The sequence below is a fragment of the Muscardinus avellanarius genome (assembly GCF_963383645.1).
Source record: "Muscardinus avellanarius genome assembly, chromosome: 6".
Classification (NCBI taxonomy): Eukaryota; Metazoa; Chordata; class Mammalia; order Rodentia; family Gliridae; genus Muscardinus; species Muscardinus avellanarius.
Window position 1 is genome coordinate 67617218 of NC_137791.1, and position 22108 is coordinate 67639325.

Consider the following 22108-nt stretch of genomic DNA (forward strand, 5'->3'; position numbering starts at 1 on the left):
TTTTACTGTGCAGAAGCTTTCTAGTTTACTGTAATCCCATTTGTCTATTTTTACTTTTGTTACTTGTGCTTTTGGAGTAATATCCAAAAACCTATTTCCCAGACCAATGTTGTAGACTTTTCCCTTATGTTTACTGTCAGTAGTTTTAAAGTTTAAAGCCTTTTCTTTATGCCTTTAATAAATTTTAAGTTGAGTCTTGTATACGGAGTGAGACATAGGTCCGATCTGATTCTTTTGCAAGTGGATGACCAGTTTTTCCTACACCATTTATTGAAGAAATTATCCTTTTCCCATTGCATGCTCTTGGTGCCTTTGTCAAAACTCAACTGAATATACATGTGTGGACTTATTTGGGGGCTTTCTTCTTATTCCATTGGCTGTTGTGTTTGTTTTTATGCCAGCATTACACTGTTTGGATTATAATCACTTTATTTTATGTTTTAAAATCAGGGTGTATGATGCCGGCTTTATTCTTTTTACTCAACTTTGAGTTGAACACAGTGGCAGATGTCTGTAATCTCACTGCTCCGATGGCTAAGGCAGGACGATTACTAATTTGAAGTCAGCCTGGTTAACATAGCAAGGCCTTATCTCAAGATAAAAAGGATTGGGGATGTAGCTCAGTGGTAGAGTACTCTTGTGTTCAGTCGCCCATCCTGAAAATTTAAGAAAAAAAAGAAAAAGAAAGAACAAAAGGAAAGAGATTTTGGTGACTATTTGAAGTCTTTAAGAGTTTCACATAAATTAAAGGGTTGTTTTTTCTATTTCTCTGAAAAAATGACATTGAAATCTCTGTAGCAATTTTATTGAAGCTTCAGATTGTTTTGAGTACATTTAAACAATATCAATTTTCCGAGTCCACAAACATGAGATTTTTTTTTTTACTATCTCTCACCAATGTTTTATAATTTTTAGTATATAGAATTTTTGACTTCTTGATTATATTTACACTTAACTATTAGAATTTTTAGTTGCTATTGCAGATAGGATTGTTTCTTAATATCCTCTCAGATAGTACATTATTAATATCTAGAGCTGGGTGTGGTGGTGCACGCTTGTAATCCTAGTACTTGGGAGGCTGAGACAGGAGAATCAAAGATTCAAGGCCAGCCTCGGATATTTAATGAGGCCCTCTGCAACTTAGTGAGACTCTGTTTCAAAAATAAAAAATAAAATAGGGCTGGAAGTATAACAGACAGGTAGAATGCCCTGGGTTTAGTCTCCCCCACAATTTTAGAAATATTATTAATTTTTATGTACTGATTTTATATCCTACCACTTTACTAAATCTATTTATTCTAACAGTTTTTTCGGGGTGGTCTCTAGTTTTCTATGTATATTGTTATTATCAAATAGGGACAATTTTATTTCTTTTCCTGTAAAGATACCTAGTATTTCTTTCTCTGGTCTAATTACCATGGCTTACTACTTTCAGTGACATGTTAAAAACAATGATGAGAATAGGGGTTTTTATCTTGTCCCCAGTTTAGTGAGAAAGCTTTCAACTTTTTACCATTGAGAATAATGTCAACTCTAGGTTTGTCATATTTAGCTTTTATAGTGCTGAAGTATATTCCCTCAATATCTAATCTGTCGAGAGTTTTATCATGAAAGGATATTGGATTTTGTCAAGTGTTTTTCTATTGAGATGGTAATATAATTTTCTATTATACTAATGTCACGTATCACATTTATGGATTTGCATATGTAGGAAAGTTTTTGCATCCGGGATAAATCCCACTTGATTTTGGTGAATGATCCTTTTGATATGCTGTTGAATTCAATCTGATACTATTGAGGATTTTTCTATCCGTATTCATCCAATATTAGCCTTTCATTTTATTTTCTTGTGGCATGCTTGTCTGGTTTTGAAGTTACGGTAATGCTGGCCTCATGAAATTATTTTGGAAGTTTTCCCTCAACTTTGACTGTTTGGAAGAGTTTGAGAAAATTGGTATTAGATCTTTTTTCTTTTCTTTTTTTTTTGTGGTATTGGGGATGGAATCCAGGACCTTTCTACCTTCGAGCTACACCCCAAGCCTTATTTGTTATTCTTTATTTTTGAAACAGGATCTCACTGAGTTGCAAAGGGCCTCACTAAGTAGTAGCTAAGGATGTCTGCAAACCATGATCCTTCTGTCTCAGCCTCCTGAATGCTGGGATTATAAGCGTGCACCACCACACACGGTGGTGGTATTAGTTCTTCCTTCAATGTTTGGTAGAACTCAGCAGTGAAGCTGTCTGGTTTTGAGTTTTTCTTTGATGGGAGATATTTTGTTACTCGGTTAACCTCCTGACTTATCATTTGCACTTCTTCATGATTCTGTCTTGATTTGGGAATTTTGTCTTGTAAGTAGGAATTTATTCATTTATTTTTAATTATCCAATTTGTTTGTATATAGTCAACTGTGCACAGCAGTTTCTTGTGATCCTTTGTATTTCTGTAGCATAAATTGTAATGTCACTTGTTTTGTTTCTGGTGCTATTTACTGTCTCGTTTTTTCTAGCTAATTTGGCTAAGGGCTGATCAATTTTATTTACCTTTTCAAAAAACTCAGTTTCCTATTGAAGAAACAGATCCAGAGGGATTCTTGTTGTGTAGTCTTGTGTTATCTTGTGGGAGAGGCAGTGTAATCAAAGAGAACCGTTCCTCTTACTGTTGGGTTACAATTTTCTCAGTTCTGCTACCCAAGATGGATCATAGCCTTATTGCTGAATTCCAAGGTATCCAAGATGATATATTTTTAAAATTTTTACTGGTGTATTGTAGTCATACATCTTGATGGAGTACAAGATGGTAGAGGCATACATGCACACATCCCTCATTTAGCCTTTTCCCAACTCCCACCCCATTCCCTCCTCTTCACTCCTTCTCATGTTTGGCTTAGTGATTGACTCTGATATGTTTGTTAATGTACATCATGTGCATTAGGGAATTTCCATGGAAGTTTCTAGTTAGATTTCTTTGTGAGATGGGGGATGGAGCTGAACGACTCCTGTTCTACAGTGTTGCTGCTTCCCTCTCCCTTCTTATTATTTTTCATCTTTACATAAAATGAGTACTATAGAGTTTTGATAGATAACTCTTCCTCTAATGTCAAAATTTGCTTCTTTTCTAGTTTGGCAAATGTGCACTTGAGTTAAAATATTAAATTATTTTTCTAGATTTTCTTAATTTACAACATTCTTGCATACTTTGGAAAAAACCTATTTAGTTTTGTTTCTTGTTTTCCTAACATACAATATTGGGTGGTGATTTTTATTATTAATTAATTAATTAATTATATTTATTTATTTATTTATTTATTTATTTTGGTGGTACTGGGGTTCCTGGAAACCCTTCTACCTCGGGGCTACACTCCCAGAGTGTATTTTTTAATTTTTATTTGGAAACAGGGTCTCAAAAGCCAGCTAGGCTGGCTTTGAACCTGCGTGATCCTCCTGTCTGCACCTCCCAAGTGTGAGGATTGCAAGCGTGTGCCACCACACCCGACATTATTATTATTATTTTTTTTTGCGGGTCTAAAGATGAAACTCAGGGGGATTGGACCTTTCAGCTATACCCCATGCTCTATTTTTTATTGTTTATTTTGAAATAGGGTCTCACTAAATTGTGGAGGGCCTCACTAAGTAGCTGAGGCTGTCCATGAACCACGATCCTCTGGTCTCAGCCTCCCGAATGCTGGGATTACAAGGGTGCACCACCATGCCCGGCTGGGTGATGTTTTTTTTTTTTTTAATTATCTGTATGTTTATATGAGAGATTGGATTATAACTTTCTCATTTTTAACTGTCATTATATGAATATTTTACCAACCTCAACAAATGAATGGGAGAATTTCTCATCTTTTTGTAACTTTGTTACAGTTTTTATGAAAACAGAGGGCTGCTTCTGCTTCTATATACTTTAAATTTTTAAGCTTTATTTATCAATGACTGGTAGAAATGTGTTAAAAATTCCACTATGTTGGTAGATTTTCAATTTATTTTTGTGGTCTTGTAATTCTGTTAATATTTGCTTTATATATTTTGAGGTAATACTCTTATATGTGTATATAAATCCAGGAATATAATATTTTCCTGGTAAATTCCATTTTATCATTAAGTAATGACTGTTATTATTCCTAATGTATTTTAAAGTTTTTTTTTGTTATTATTAGTATCTGATACAAGCTCTCTATGCTTAAATTTCCTTGGTTTATATTCCTCATTACTTAAAAATATTTTTGAGTATTTTGTGCGCATCATAGTTTGGTTGTGACAGTCCAGAGCTGGATTCTTTTCTTTTGCTCTGTTAAATGTGATATTCACTGACTTTTGAGTTTTATTGTTTTTCATCAGTTAGTCTTGTACTGCTGTAGTCTGTGTTGACTTCCTATTGGATTCTAGCCCAGTATTACTGATTTTTCCAAAGTGACAGCAAAAACAGGAAAAAAAATCTGAGAGGACTGCAATTTCAGATCAGATGAAGACTACAACTTTTCTGACCCACTTTTTTCCCCCCAGTCAAAAAAATTATTGGTTCATTTTAATCATACATTTTAATGAGGTACCGGATGGTAGAGGCATACATTCACACATCACTCATTTTGCCCTTCCCCCAGTTCCAATCAAATTCTAAGCCACATATAATGTCTATGGCCTAGTAGCAAGATAAAGAACCAAAATTTTAGAAATAAAACATGAATGTAGCCCTAGAACTTATCAAAAAAGCCTGGGGATTTAAAAACTAAAACCTCCTCCTCAAGATCTTTCTTTTGATTTCATTAAGATTTCTATGATATACCTCCTACAAGTTTTGTTACTTACACTTATGCCCACTATTTTCTTGAATTGTTATGATATTGGGTATATTTTATTGTAATAACTGCTTTACTTTGTGTCTGTTTTTCTTCGGTGTAAACTCTGTAGTGTCAAGTAATTTTCTTCCAACTGGTTATATTTTATAATACTTTTGTCACTAACTTAATATTCTTTAATCAAGAATATGATAGTTTACTTCTATCTTAAGACATGAACAGTATTTTAAAAATACTAAAGTTTTAGATATAAAACTTCTAGAGAAATGTTATTTATTAATATTTTATGCATTTATGTACTTATGATTAAAGATAGATTCATTTATTTTGGCCTTATGTTGAGGCTAATGATGTACTTCTTGATTGTCTTGAGTTATATGCTTTATTTAGAAGTTGGAAAACATTTTCTACACAGAAGACCAGATAGAAAATATCTAAGACTTTGCCTAACTTGCAGTTCTTGTGGTTGATAGACTATAGTTTGCTGACCCCTGCTCTAAATGATATCACATCTACCTAATGACTTAATATCTTAAATTGAGCATATATACAATTTTAATAGAAAATTTAAATTTAAATCCATTTTCTATATCATCCTTAAAAATATAATTACTAGTTTCAAGGTATACTTATATTTTCATTTGGTCTTTTGCATATAGTAGGAAGAATCTTTTTGAGCATGGAAGAAACAGTGTTTTTTCTGTAAATCATAGTGATTTTATATTTTTATACCATACACTTGAAGGCTGTTGTGGGACTCACTTATAATAAATCTGATATGGAATAAATATAAAATTATTTATAGATAATGAGCTTGTTGCATACCAGTTCAATTTGAAAACTGCTAGAATATAATTTTTTTAAATCAATAGTTTTTTCTCTTGCATATATTGTATTTAGTACAAACCATAGGAACATAGGGCTACTCAGAATGATTTGATTTTTTTTTTTTTGGTATTTGTGAATCTTTTTAAACCTCCTTTAGTTTAGTTGATGCATTTTATATACAAGAGAATTTACGTATTGATCTAAGCTATTAAAACACATCATGGTTGCATTTCTTTAATGGCAGCTGCTGTGCACCACAGTGAGTTAAGTGTTATTCATATAAAGTAACCTATTGCTTTGTTCGGAATAACCATTAACTCATATATGCACATAATAAGTACAAACTCGGGGCATAGGAAGTTCCATATGTACATTTCCTTATAGGAAGAAATGCACATACAGGACTTTCCCCAGAAGAACACTGCTAATTAAAAATACTAAACTTTCCAAATTATCATCTCCTTCCCTTTCAAACTACTCATGGGTCATGTCATTGCACCAAAATATTGTTACTAATTACACTTTAGAACAATATTAAAGTAATGCCCTGGCCATTTCTGTTGTTTCTGTGCAATGGCACCAAATGCTCTCTGCCATGCTTTTACGAAATATAACTACTATACAAGTTTCCTATGACTCACTGAATTATCATGCTAAACATTTTTGTTTAATGTCCCTTTGTGAAACTAGAAGGTTCTGCTCTGGCTTAATGACTTGTTCAGCCATGGAACTACATTTGAAGTCACTGTAATGCAAACCAAAGAAGGTCAGAATGCTTGCTATTCATAGCAAGACTGTTCATTAAAAATTAAAACACATTGTTTATTTCAGGTAGTGGGCTGGATGTTATTATTTCCCACATGCCCACTTCAGCAGTATAGAACTAAAACAGCCCTGCTGGATAGCATTTCTGAGGTTATCATGATTGGCCTTCTCCTACTTTCACTACTGCAAACTCTTCTAATTTGTTTGATTCAAATTTATTGAAAATCAACAGCTTTCAATTTGAAGAGATAATGAAAATACTTAAATGTGTGATAGAGAAGGAACTAAACATTTTTCACTTAGATTTTCTTTCATTCAGTAAACATTTACTCGATATAACGATGTACTAAGAATAATGCTAGGTCCTGGGGTTGTGAATATAATTAAAACATAGTCATTTTCCTTGAGAAAGTCATAATGCCCTATGGAATGAATATATAAATGGTTTGCCATATCATATAAGGTTCATAATTAAAGTCTGACCAATTGCTATAAGAAGACTGAGGAAAAGATAAAAAAAAATTACAGCATTTTCAGGGAAATAGATGGAACTGGAGGACATTATGCTAAGCGAGATTAGTCAGTCACAAAAAGTAAGAAATTGGATGCTTCACTACTATGTGAAAGCTAAAGTGAAATGGGTCATAGGAGGAGCTCCAGGCGAAAGGGAGAACTTATAGAAGAGCAAATAAGGTAATCTGACTGAGGGGAGGGGAGGTGAGAAAAAAAGCTCTCTGAGGCACATGATGTATTTAGACAAACGTATCGATATCAATCATTAAGCCAAGCATGGGAGGGAGGGTTAGGGAGGGAAGGGGGTGGGGATTGAATGGGGGCTGACTGGGTGATGTGTGCATGTAAGTCTGCACAAGTTTTTTTTTTAATCCCACTATGATATGTGAATATAATGCACCAATTTAAAAAAAAGTGATTAGGAGAAAACTTTCCCCAAAACTTTCATGCATGCTACTAGACAACAGAAAAACAATTGAACAATATATATATATATATATATATATATATATATATATATATATATATATATATATTTGTGGTACTGGGAATGGAACCCAGGGGCTTTCTACCTCTGGGCTGCACTCCCAGACCTATTTTATATTTTATTTGGAAACAAGGTCTCACTAAGTTGCTGAGGCTGCGATCCTCCTGGCTTGGCCTTCCAAGTACTGGGATTACAAGTGTGTGCCACCATGCCAGGCTCTGAACAACATATTTTAAAGGCTGGAAAGGAGCATTTTTAAAATTAAAATAAAATAAAAATACTTTCAATAGCTTCAAAAACATAAATGCTTAAGAAAAGCTTTAAATGTGTGTAAAACACATAAAATACATTAAATGTGAACAAATATAAAGTATATTTCTTTAAAAATTTTTAATTCCACCAGGTGTGGTGTTTCACGCTTATAATCTCAATATTTGGAAGAGTGAGAGAGGAGGATCGTGGTTTGCAGCCAGCCTCAGCTACTTAGTGATGCCCTCTGCAACTCAGTGAGACCTTGTTTCAAAATAAGTAATAAAAATAGGGCTGGGAGTGTAGCTTGGAGGTAGAATGCCCCTGGATTCCATTCCTAGTACTGCAAAAAAAAATTAATTCCTTGAAATATTATTTCCTATTGCAAGCAAAAATAATGACAATATATTATGAGGTTTATAATATATAAACAATAGCTCAAAAGGCTGATGGAGAAAATAAAATTATTCTATCATAAGCTTTCAAAACTATATATGCAATGAAATAATTTATTTGAAGCTAAATTATTAGAAATTAAAAATGCAGATTGTAAACTCTTGCACAACTACTAAAAAGAAAAATATAACTAACAATATAAATCTAAAATCTAAGATATAAAATAAAATGGAAGAGAAAAAGATATTCAGTTCTTCTAAAAAGGGAAGAAGGTAAAATAAAATACAAAACATGGAAAAATGCAAAACAAATAGTATGATGGAAAACTTGAACTCAGTGACATCTATAATCATGTCAAAAGTAAATGGACTAAATACATTAAAAGGAATCAAAAGGCAGAGATGATGAGCTTCTCTATTCATGTCTATTCACCATTGTAACTGGAAAACATAGTTAAGGGAATTAGGTTAAAAAATTCTTCATTTTTGGATAATCTTTATGTTTATCAATAAAGTCCTTAATACCACCACAAACTATCTACTAGATCTAGTAACTGAATTTGGCAGTGTTGTAGAATATGTCACTTACTATAAAACATTCCTGAGAGAAACTAAAAAGTACAAAAATACATAATAGACTATGTTTATGGATAAAGATACTCAAGCCTGTCAAGATATCTGTTTTTCCCAATGTGATATATAGCTCTTAAGTAGTCCCAATAAAAATTACAGAAGCTTTTTAAAAAAAAGCTCACATGAAAATACAAAGGCCTAGAATAATCTCTCAAACTGAAAAGAAAAGCAATTTGGGGGGCATTTATCTAAGTTTAAGACATTATAAAGCTATAGTAATCAAGGTAGTACAATATTGGGGAAAAGATGACAACAAATTAATGAAATAGAATAGTCTAGAAAAAGACACACATAGAGTTAATTAATTAATTAATTAATTTTTTTTTTACCAAGCAAGGAAAGTGAATAAGAGAGAAAAGTGCTTGAGCAATGGGCTGTCAAATGAATCTCATGGGGAAAAATGAGCCTTGATAAGTATTTTACACAATGCATTAAAATTAGGTGAAAATGAATCTTAGATCTCAAACTAAAATCAGCAGTATAAGTCTTCAAAAGGAAAATATTAGAGAAAATCTTCAGGAACTTTTGAATAGAATAAGTCCTCTTGACAAAAACCAAAAAAGAACCAATCATAAAAAAGATAAAATAAATCTCATAAAAATTAAAAAATTGCTCAAGTGAAGTCAACAATAATGAAGCCAATGAGTCATAGATTGAAAGAAATTATTCATAATTTATGTATCAGAAAGAGGAATTTTATGTGGAATATATAAAAAGATTTATTTGTAATAAGTAAACAGCTCCCTCTCTCTATCCCCATAGTTCATCATTCAATAGGCAAAATATTTGAAAAGGTATTTCACCAAGAAAGATAAATTGCCAATAAGCACTGAAAACATTTTCAACATCATTAGTCATCAGGTAAATAAAACCACAAAAATTATTAAACATTCACTTCAATGATTAAAATTTAGAAAACTGATAATACCCAAACATTGGAAGGATCCTAAAGCTTAGGGAAACCAACTCTTACGATGGACATTAAGTATATATCTTTTGCCTCAGAGAGACATTTTATCTTTATTCCTTTGGACAGTACTCCCATATAAGACACAAAAAAATCTATATATTTCAGGGATATTTGCTCTCTAACCATCTTGAGAAGAGATTACTGGCACAACAACAGTCAGGGCTTCTATTTCTAAGACACGAAGAAATGTAGGGGCCCAAAGATAATCATCATTTCCATAAGGATTTACTCCTTTACTCCATATGAATGGCCAGTTGTCTCAGCTCCATTCAACACACAGTTTCTTCTCTCCAGAGATATCTACAATGCAGAACTTAACACAATCAGATTTCCATCTATCTATCTATCTATCTATCTATCTATCTATATATATCTATATATATCTATATATCCATCCATCCATCCATCCATTTTAGGGCTCTCTATTAAATGATAGTTGATCTCTGTATTAATTCCACATACTTACTTGTAATAATATCTCTCTTTACTACAACTTTAAAATAAATCTTGATCTCTGATAGAACAACCCCCCCCCCAAACACTCACATTGTTCTCTTTTAATAATGGCTTACATGTTTTTGTCCTTTCACTCTTCCTGAAGTTGAGAACATATTCACTTCAGCTTCTAATGCAAACAGTTTTTTCTTGCAATTCAGACATTCCTCTTGGCATGATTTTGCTTCTTTCTGAAGTTCCTTTAAAACTCTCCCTAGTAAGGTTTATTCAGGTGTGACCAATGTGACTTCCCACCCTAGGGACATCAAAACTTTGTCGTCTGTACTCTACATGTTTCCCTTTAAAAACCTAAGTTTTAGTCATCAGGCCTCAGCAGATGGTCCGAGAGACAACAGTTTCTGCTCATTTACTTCTCCACATGTGTCCTTCTACATTGTTTTCAGCTTCTCAGAACTTTCCTTGCTTTTTTTTTTTAAGCAACTTAGCTCTTCATTTAAAATATGCTTTGTATACTTTGCCTAAGATTTTTAGGAATTTTGCTTTCAGAGTGATTTCAGGATATTTAATCAATCCTATTGTCAGAAACAGAATTCTTGCATCAATACTAGTGTTAGAATGCTTTAGTCTTGCAGAATTATATCTTGCCCACACTACATGTTGGGCCTAATGTATTTATTGAAGCTGAGTTAGATCTTAGGTGGTTTCTCTGCTGCTGTGAATCATCCCCACATAACCTGGTTCTTAATAAATAGACATTTATGTGATGGTTTCTTCTTTTAAAACGTGGTAGAAGTATATGAAATCTCAAACATGTAGGAAATAATATTAGTCCTTTGTGCTTCCTACTGAGATTAAATAGATATTAATATACTGCCCAAGTTTTTTACTCTATGGTTATATATACTTAAAGCAATGAACATTATCACTTTAATATATTTTAAAATTTAATACAGTGATCTTCAAACCCTTTCCAAACTTGTTTTTTTCTCACTCAATATCATGTTTGAAAAGTGTATATTTATACACTAAATTCTAATCCAGTTATTCCAAATCTCTTGTAGAATTCCATTATAAATTGCATTTTATTTAACAGTAGCTTTACAATAAACTCCTATATAAATTTTCTTGAACGTACATTTTTTAAATTAGATGCCTAGAACGAAAGTGTTGTATACAAGGTTACACTTCACTTTAGCTTATTAGTTATATATGATTTCTAATATTTAATCTTTATAATTGTAATGACTTTGATCATTATAGAAGACAGAATATTTTTACCATATTTAGTTATTTAATATTTATAATTCATGAAAAGTACCTAGAACTACCTGGATAAGGATTATGTTTAATATGTCATATGTAATATCTTGTACATAATTTAAATCATGCTATTTATACTATTAAATAATGAGAAATTTAGCAATGTGATCATTCATGCCCTGTTTTTTCCTGTAGGTATTTATGAGCCTCCATTTTCTATACTACTGCAGTGAACCAACCTTGGATGTGAAAATTGCCTTTTGTCAGGTGTGTGTTCCTTACAGGTAAAACAAGGTACAGTATGTTCCCTTGTATTTCCATTTTGCTGTTGTATTTTATATATGTTCCATGCCAAAGTTAGTGCTTGTAAAATATTAAAAGTAGCTTAGGAAGAACAAATGGATACTTAGATGTTTTTCTCCTCTTAGTTCATTTAAGTTAGAATAGAAATGAAAGGATTTCTTTCTGAATGATTAGAAATACAGTATTTAATCACTGTGTAATGTGATTTTTATAAGATTTAATGAATGCTTCAAGTTTTCAGCATTTATTCCAAATCATTGAAATAAAGCTTTAGTAATCAAAATAGCTGAAGCTTGCTTTTCTGCTCCTCATTCTAAGAACTGATGAACCCCAAACATAGTATCTCCAGTACCCACCTATAATAACACACAGGTGGTGCTAAGTTTGTTTCCTGTGTTTTAGTTTGAACCAGTAGTTAGAGAAAAACAATAACAGCGATCAATAAATATACCCTTAAGAAGTAAGAAGGCAGCAACAATGGTGATAATCTGTATAGACCAGATAAGTCTGCACCCTTGGATTCATACAAATCCTATTCTTAAGAATGAGCCTCCTGGGGTGCCCATGCGCATGTAGGCGTGTGTACAGCAGTCCTAATTTAAACCTGCTATTATGGCATAATTGATAATGCTCCCTTTGACTCTCAAGAATTGTTCTAGTTCAGACAATAAATTGCATGCCAACCCTATTCACACTTCAGGAGGCAGCCCACTTCAGCCTTTCTCTTGTCCTTCTCATTGAGTTGTGTTGTGAACAGAATGGCATGCTTTTGTTGATACAAGATGTAAAAGATGATTCTGCTGCTTCTCTGACTTTAATACAACCTTCCCTAATTCTTGAATTAATACTGGCTTATTATGGAAAGCATAGAAGAGTATAAGGAAAAACAAAACACTGTTTTTGTATCTTTTTTCTCTTTATACTGTATCTACTCTCCCTGGCCATAGTTAGAATATCTAAGGGAAATGCTAAGGGAAAATAAAATGTGTTACCTGCTGTGAAGAAGATTTAATGATCTATCTCACCTTCTTTTCCTCTAAATAATACAGAGCCTGAAGCCTCAGGCCTTTAGATAACTTCTCTTCTCTTATAAAAATTCTGGATCTAGAGAGCCTTGGCTAGAAAGTCCATATCTACCACTTAGCCATTTATTTGTGAATGTGGGTGAATTACTTAGTCGATTTTACTTCCCTCTTTTGTAAAAGGAGAGAATAATAATACCTACCTCCTAGAGTCATTATGAGCACTGACAACAAAATGGAACACGTGGTTGTTAAATGATGAAGTTTAAATAAATTGGTATTCACTCTCCTACTGCTCCCATTGAGTCCCAGTGCTTTTATTATTAGCAATATTTGATACTCACATAGTTTTACCTCCAACCCAAGCCTGTCCCTAAAACAAGATGCATATAAGCTTGGTTCTACATCTCCAATTAGTTGTCCTATAAGTGTATTAAGTTATCCACACACCAAAACCAACCCTTGATCTTGCAAAATTATTCTCTCCATATTGTTCTCCATTCAGTAAATGCTACCTGTGTCCTTCTAGTTAGACTATGACCCTTGTGATCTTCTCATGGGCCACCCCTCACATCCCACCTGTCAGCAAAACCTATTCAGAATGGACCTGGAATCTCACCACTTCTCACCATCATCAACACTACCAACCTGACCCAAGAAATCCCTATCTCTTTCTTGGATTTTTTCAAGATTTCCAGCTTTTGCATATCCTCAAATAGTTTATTCTCAGAACATCAGCAAATGTGGCTTTTGAAAATATGAGATTACTTTATTCCCTGACTAGAAGAAAGAAAAACAAAACAGAAAAAAAACTTTCAATGTCTTACCATCTCACTTGGAATAACATGAAATCCGTGTAACAAATACTCAAGCCTTTATTATCTATCACACTAAAAACTTCTTCCCTGAAATGCACTTCCTCTGTTATCCCTGTGGACTCCATCCTTCACCAATTTCACATGTCATTTTTAAAGGGATTTTTTTCTCATTATCCAAATGAAAATTGTCCTTTTTTTTACCCATACTTCCTATCCAGTTCCCCTTCCTTTTCTCTTCCTCCTCCATAACACCTATCAGTATCTGACATACATGTTGCTTCTCTCTATCCACCAGAATTTAGGCAGGACTTGTTTCATTTTTTTTTCAGTGTCTTGCTAGGGCCACTATACACCTGCTCATAATAGAAGAATGAGTACACCTCTTCCCAACACAATATTAAAGTTATCAGGTTAGTTGCTCAAAATTTGCCAAGATAGAAGTGTTTACATTAATGGAATGAACAAATACAAATGTCTCTTTGCTCTCCAATTCTCTTCCAGCCAGTTGTGAACACTGACCAGCACATGGTTGGAATTCTGCCTCTTGTTCACTGCTGGACTACAGCATTCCAGTGGCATCTGACATAGGCTAGGCTCTCTCCAGATGCTTAATAGGAGTGTGAAGGCTGCATGTCACATTTATGTAAACAGTTGCAACTCTGATCCTGCTTTTATGGGAAATAAGCAGGTCTGGATTTCTGGGCTAAATAGCTGGGCTCTCCACTCACAAGCTGTAGGACTGTGTGCTACTTCCTAAGCTCCCATGACCTCAGCTATTTATTATGAACTTTAATATTTAAAAAACCAACTGACCAACCAACCGACACCTAAATTCATTTTTAAATATTTTTTAGAACTCAAAATTATTCAATAAAATGCCTTAAAATTTCATCCATTTAAAAATAATCCAAATTGGCTTTCTGCCGATTAAAGTTACTTTTCAAATCAACCTTCATCATTTGGGTACAGATGCAGAGTATCTATTTCTAGCCAAAGTCTTTTAAAGCAGAGGAATAACAAGAAGGTACCAGTGAACTTCCTCAATGACTCTGGGTTTTCTTGATTACTATGAGCTTTTGATACATAGAAAATATACATGCATATTCTATAGAATTTAAAAATTAGAAATACCTTAGCAATTTCCATTTGTCACTCAAAACATCTTACTTCCCATGTAGAATTTTATTTCAGCAATAACATTTTTATTTTTCTCACAGCTCTGTACCTAATTTACTGCTCTATTAAGCTGAAGAAAATAGTGCATTTAATTTCAAAGGCAGAATTGTCCACTGGAGTTTACTCTCAAACTGTGTGTGTGTGTGTGTGTGTGTGTGTGTGTGTGTGTGTTACATGGGGCATTCTACCTCTGAGCTAGATCCTTTGCCCTATTTCATTCTTTTTTTTTTATGTTGAAATAGGGTCCCACTAAGTTGCAGAGGACCTCACTAAATTATTGAGGCTGACTTTGAACCCGCAACCCTCCTATCTCAGCCTCCCAAGTACTAGGATTATAGGCATTTGCCACCATGCACCACTTCAGACTGGTCTGGAAGCTTCTTATTTTGTGGGGCAGCCCACAGATCCTCTCTGTGATGGTGTTTAAGCTGATTCCCAGTAGGGCTAGGTTGCTCCTTAACTTCTTCTCTGAAGATGATACTCATTAAGTAACTCATTAAAAACATTATTAGTGATCAAATGGTCCAGAATTCAGATCGCCTCCTTACTCTTAGTCTGTGGCTCTTTTCATGATGTTAAATTTTCACTTTATCCATAAGACAACAGAAAAGATGGAAAATAAAAATATCTGAATGGTACATATATTTTTTTCTGATATATATATATACACTTATATACATATGTACACACATATCCATATATACATCTATCAAAAGAGAAATATATATTATATATAATAGTTTCAACATTAGCTCTTATATGAAAAATTTGAAGAGCACAAGATTTACTGATTGTTTTAGTTACTTTTATGAATTTTGTTGTTGTTTTAAGAAGTCAACCAAGCAGATTTCACAGGCAAAAGATTTCTTTTTACATTCTGGGAAGAATTTTTTCTTTATAATTTTAGACAATAAAATAGTCTTTAGTTTGCACTGGTATGCAGTCTTTACCAAAAAATAGACCTACTGGGACTTTCTTGCAGTTTCTTGATCTTGAGAAATGGCGATCTTAACCTTCTTTTCTCAGTTGAACAGAGTAAGATCCAGAATTGTTTTATTTCACTCTGTGAATAAAAAGAAATCTGTGAAAAGTGTACTGGCTGATTGATAATCGATTTCACCATTCACTTATTCAGTACATATATATTATGGGTATGTTAAATTGCTGGATTAAATCATTCTTCAATGCATATATATAAAATAATTTTGCACTCCATAAAATACACACTTATAATTTGTCAGTGTCCAATACAAAATAAAATAACATAATAAGTTTTTACTTCATTTAATTTTCACAAGTCTATTATTAGAAGGCAGAATCCAATTTTATTTTGGAGTTTAAGTTCTTTAACAATTATACTAATACCATTGCACAGTTTTTATTGACATTATGCAAATTTATGAGATAGAACATGATGTTTTGATGTATACATACACATAAATAATAATCAAATCAAGTTTATTAGCATATTCATTACCTTGAATGTTTATCATTTCTTTGTGGTGAAACATCCTTTATGTACTTTTTAAAAAATTTAATTAATTAATTAATTAATTTTTTATTTATTTTGGTGGTACAGGGGTTCCTGGAAACCCTTCTACCTCCAGGCTACACTCCCAGACCTATTTTATACTTTTATTTGGAAACAGGGTCTTTTAACCCAGAGAGGCTGGCTTGGAATCAGCTGGATACTCCTGTCTCCGCCTCCCAAGGACGGGGATTACAAGCGTGCCCTACCATGCCTGGGTGTTCATGTACTTGTGTGTGTGTGTGTGTGTGTGTGTGTGTGTGTGTGTGTGTGTGGTACTGGGGTTCCTGGAAACCCTTCTACCTCCAGGCTACACTCCCAGACCTATTTTATATATTTATTTGGAAACAGGGTCTCTTAAACCAGCGCAGCTGGCTTCGAACCTGCGCGATCCTCCTGTTTCCGCCTTCCAAGCAGGAGGATTACAAGCATGCACCACCACGCCCGGCTGTACTTTGTAAATTCTCCTGTTGATGCGGCGTGTTTTAATTGAATTAACAACTAAATTTAACTCAGAATAAAAGAACTGTGATTAAATAGAAAGAAGCCCAAGATGCTATTAGTTACCAATAAGGGCAACAAAATGGTTTTTACATAGATTCCAAAACATGATTATCATATTTAAAGCCAAACATATTGCTGGGGACTTGGCAAAAAATGCAGTGCCTTTGTGAAGTTACTATAGTCAAGACTATTCTTCAATTAAAAAAAAAAGTTACTCTGTTTTGGCACAGCATCTTATAAACTATGATAGCCAACACTGAGCATGCTGAACTTTTCTAGTTTATGTTTTTTAATAAGTATAATATATTACTTGATGACTTGTCTAGCTAATTAAATTTATTTTATTACTCTAGTGTCTGGATAATAAAAGCACTATATGTGTCTAAATAATAATTTTCCCAGCTACAGATGATGACTTTTTAAAATAAATGCAAACTTACTTTTTAGCAAAATTACTGATCACTCTTGATTTATTGCTTTTTTTGGTAGTGTTTTCCTCTTGCCATCTTTGGAAATTTTAAAATAATTTGCAAATGTTATATGGGCTACATTAGTTTTTAAGAGCTTTTTATAAACTTGGAAAGTAGCAAACCAGGGAATTTATAAAGAAGGATGTCTGAAGTGTTCATGGAATGCTTTCATTTTAAATGATATGTTCAAATTATTAGTATCTAGGGCATTTAAAAATATCACTAAACCTGGTTCCAGAATTAAATGGGTTTTTAAAAACAGTTCTTTTGCTCTAGGGGCATTTTGAATTTAAAATAACTTGATTTGCTCAACTTATTTTATTTGATGAGACTATGATGTTTTTCGTTCAAAGACTTTGAAAATATCCAATTAAAATTTTTACACTTCATTGAACGACCATCCCAGGTAGAGTTAAGGACTTTATACCAATATAGGGAATAAAGCATCAAAGGAAATTTTTTTTTTTTTTTTGCAAAACGGGGAAAGAAAAAGCCTGTATAAGCTAAAGAGTAAACTGAGTTATTTTTGATGGTCTGTGAAGTAAATGGCATGGTTCTTATAGATTAGGCTATTGAAGGGACTGCCTGCCATTCTCTAAAATCTCAGCATAGATTTTAGACTTGGTATCAATATAGTTTTAAAAGTATCAGTAGGTTGACAATGGACGTACTTAAAGGCATGAGAGTTGTAAATGAATGGCCTTAATTTTGAGATATAAATGTACAATCCCATTACTGTTTTAAATTTTCATGTAATGTAGAAAGGAATTTTTGCTTTATCCTTTTCTTTTAATGAACGTTGTCTCCTGTAAATAAGGAAAATGGACTCTGAATTTCTTTCATATGTGCTTTGCTACTTCAATTTTCTAAGATCATAATATTTATGCTTTTGTTTATATGACTGGGGGTCAAAGACAGAAAACATGATCATAAAATATAGCAAATCTTATACAATGAAATGAATCACTGTAGTTCCTATACTATACTGTCATGACGACTGTCTACCTATTTTTATGGATGAATGTTATATGTTGTTTGACAATTTTTTTCATGGTGCCACGTAATCAGGGCAGCAGTAAATTTTTAAAATAAATTAGTGCTACATTTATGTCTTATAATCTGGGAATTTTTTTCTAAAGATGTATTTAATAGCTATTTAGATTAGTACATAGATTTAGTTATGCTGGTCACAATTGACGAACAGAAAATTTGAAGGTCTTAAAGTTTCTTTTCTATAATAGAGGTTTTTCCATATTGGTTTATTGTATGTGCTAGCTTTGCTTGAAACATAAAATGGTCAGACTCTTACTTCTTATTGAATGAGCTTAACCTGAATGTAAAGATAGCTTTATACCATATTCAATTATGGTTGAGACATTAGTCAGACTAAATGAAGTTATTGCACACATATTCCTAAGTAGTTGTGTGGTACAGTAACCTAGTGTTATCTGTGTTTTCAGTGCATGGTTGATCTACAATCATGCTATGCAAAAAAAAAGCACTAATTTATGGATTTCACTTTAGTCTATGTTGTGTTCTTAAGTAATCATTAAATACACTAATTCTATCATTCTGATAAAAGGCTTTGGAAATATATTAAGTGAAAATTTTTGCTTTTCTGCACAGGGATTATCTGTGACTGGAACCCTATGAACCCTATGAACAGAGCCTGAATTTTTTTCAGCAGGTTAAGAAGGCCCACTTTGGTTCTGAGTACTAAAATCAATTCCAATCTGGAAGGTGTCATTAAGCTCTTTTGTTCATCTTCTCTAAAAGTAAATGTTTGGTTATGCATTTCTAACACATTCCAAAAAAGGTCAAAAGGTTAAAACACCAGATAATTAACCTTCCTCTCTTTTTTCTCTTTTCTTTTCTTATTTGTGCAGTAGAGGGTGATATCAGAGGCATTCCACCTCTGAGCAAAACCCAGCCCTATTTTATTTTTTGTTCTGAGGTTGCTGAGGGACCTTCCTAAGTTGTTGAGGCTAGTTTGGAAGCTGAGATCCTCCTGTCTCAGCCTCCCAAGGACTGAGATTACAGGCATGTGCTACCATTACAGGAATCTTTCTTCCTTTCTTGTGCTCAGGAATTAATCTGGGGACTCTCACAGGCTAGGCAAAGTGCTCTACCACTAAGCCAAACTCCCAGCTCAGAAGTACATATTTAGAGTTAAAACTGAAATCTTTTAGCATAAACTAAACTTAGATTTGTTAGTTCCTTTTATGCAGATGATGGAGTGAAAATAACATATAGATCATAGATACTTTAAATTAATGTTATTTATTTTTTGTATAGAACCAGAGCATTATGGTTTAAGATTCTTAAATTTAGCATTTGATAAATTCTAAATTTCCTGTTATAAAAACATAAACACATATTTTAGAGTTAAGTCTGTAAAACTCAGATAGCTCACTTTAAACATTTTGATTCCCAAATGACTTTTTCTCCTCTGACTTTTTGCTCTTACCCAGGAAAATATTTTTAAAAATTAATTGCTATTTATTAACCTGGGAATTTTTCTATCTTGATTATATAATACCAATGATTATTGCCTATTTCACACTTCTTTTGTCTTTATCATGAATAGGTTGAGAATGTGTAGATGGTGTAGAATTTAGCATACTTAGTTTAGTAGGCAAGGGCATTATGATATTGAAACCAATATTCCACATTTGATCTTGTAAGGGACAATTTAATATTAAATTGACCATGATATCATGAACTTTGTATTCCTAGAACAGTGTTTAGTACACTATAAAACCAAAATAAATATTTGTTGAATGAAAATATACTTTAGTAGTATTGGATAAATCCCAAACCTCAATGATTTATCAGAACAAAAGTTTCTTGTTATATAAATTCCAGATCAGTTAGCAAAGGCTCTCATCTGTCTGGTGACTCAATAATCTAGGTTGTGCCATCTTGCGACCCGGGAATTTAAGCTTATTCCATCTCATGATATGTTGGCTGACATGCCAAGGTGTGGAAAGGGCTGAATTTAGAGGAGCATTAGGTTCCAACTACCTCTGCAGTTAGCTGACACCTGGCATCTGGGCATGTATTTCACGGATGAGTATTAATCACATGGCCCCAACATAACTGCAAAGAAGCCCAGGAAATGCAGAACACATAGATACTCATGGAGCATTGTCTCCAAAACAAATGGAAACACAGAAAAAATATTTTGTTACCAGGTCATTCTAAACCCAGTTAGGTACAGGTAGATTTTACAGCAGTAGCACAGTGCCTTAGACAGGCAATGTGGATTAGAGTTAGGCCAGTTTTGTTAAAGACATTCTAAAACTGCTAATTAAATTACATGCACTTAAGTCTTACATAACTTCTTAACAATAGTTATAAAAATTATGGTGCACCAGGAGAGTTTTACATAGATTATCTTATATAACCACATCACTAATGAAAAGCATACAGTTATACTCTTTGCATACAAAAGGAAACCAAGATTAAGTTCATAACACATTTTCCCAAGGACTCACATTTAGGATTCTAAGCCAGGAAGTTGAATGAAAAACTGAATTTTGAGTATTTGTTGAAGTTTCTGTCTGTTACATGTAAAATAAGAATATTAATTCTTGAAATGATGCATTTGACACGCAAGACAGTGCCTGATATTAATAGTAGCTTGGTGCTTCGAAGGAATTAAGCAGTACTAGTTTTCTTCCTTCATCTATAAAGAATAGGCAGATAAATAACAAATAAATGAAAAAATGTTCAACATCATTAGCAATCAGCGAAATGAAATCAAACTACACTGAGATTCTATCAAACTCCAGAATGGCAATCATCAAAAATAAAAACAATAGTAAATGCTGGTGAGGATGTGGGGAAATAGGAACTAATTGCAAGTTAGTGCAACTACTGTGGAGACTGGTATGGAGATTCCTCAGAAGACTAACGATGGCCACCATATGACCCAGCCATACCACTCCTCAATATCTTCCCCAAAGAATTAAAGTCAGAATACTAACTGTATAAACATGTATACCCCTGTTTATTGCAGCATAAATTTAAATAGCCCAGTATGGAACCAACCTAGGTGTCTATCAACAGATGAATGGTAAAGAAAATGTGGCCTACACACATGGAATTTTACGCAGCTATAAAGAACAAACTCTTCTCATTTGCAGGAAAACGGATGGAACTAGAGACAAATACACTAAGTGAGATCAGCCAGTCTCAGAAAATCAAGGGTTGTCTGCTTTTTCTCATGGAAGCCAGAGAAAAAAGAGGAAACATAGGGAGTTCAGATAAGTGAGGAGGGAGAGAAAGGAGGATTTAAGAGGGCAACAGTTCAGATATTACGTTTGTATATGAAGGTCATCACTGTCCATCTCACTGACATGTAGGGAGAGGAAGGCTGGTGCGGGGATAGACATATGATTTGGAGGGAAATACACCAAGTGATGTTTGTATTATTTTGAACCTCACTATGATGTTTAATTATAATGCACCAATAAAGTATTTTTTTTAAAAAGACTAGGTAGGCAGAACTGGGCATGTGAGCATGGTGGCACATGCCTGTCATCTCAGGACTTGGGAAGCTGAGAGGAGAATTTCAGGATCAAGGTTAGTGGGTGATAACTTGGTAAAATCCTGTTTCAAAATAAAAAATAAAGCCAGGCTTGCTGACACATGCCTGTAATCTCACTGCTTGGGAGGCTAAGACAGGAGGATCACAGGTTTAAGACCAGCCTTTTGCACTTAGTGAGACCCTGATTCAAAATAGAATCAGGCTAGGGGTGTGGTTTAGAGGTAGAATACCCCTGGGTTCAATCTCCAGTAACACAGACACACACACACACACACACACACACACACACACACACACAATTAGCAGAAGCCGTGTCTGCTCTACTATTGATTACTCTTAAATGCTCTTTCACATAATTAAAAATAGTGATTAAACATAAG

The 22108-nt window shown here is 33.5% G+C and overlaps 1 protein-coding gene across 3 annotated transcripts in view; it reads left to right on the forward strand.

The window, feature by feature from the left end:
* Positions 1–11556: 11556 nt before the first annotated feature.
* The window catches only part of MAPK10 (mitogen-activated protein kinase 10), a gene marked incomplete at its 5' end in the record, with an annotated part of 141441 nt that continues 130889 nt past the window's right edge, over positions 11557–22108 (forward strand). For all 3 annotated transcript variants that reach the window (XM_080696997.1, XM_080696998.1, XM_080696999.1), the window contains one exon: positions 11557–11622. In XM_080696997.1, coding sequence (XP_080553123.1) covers positions 11557–11622 — 66 coding nt within the window. The remainder of the gene's footprint in view (positions 11623–22108) is intronic.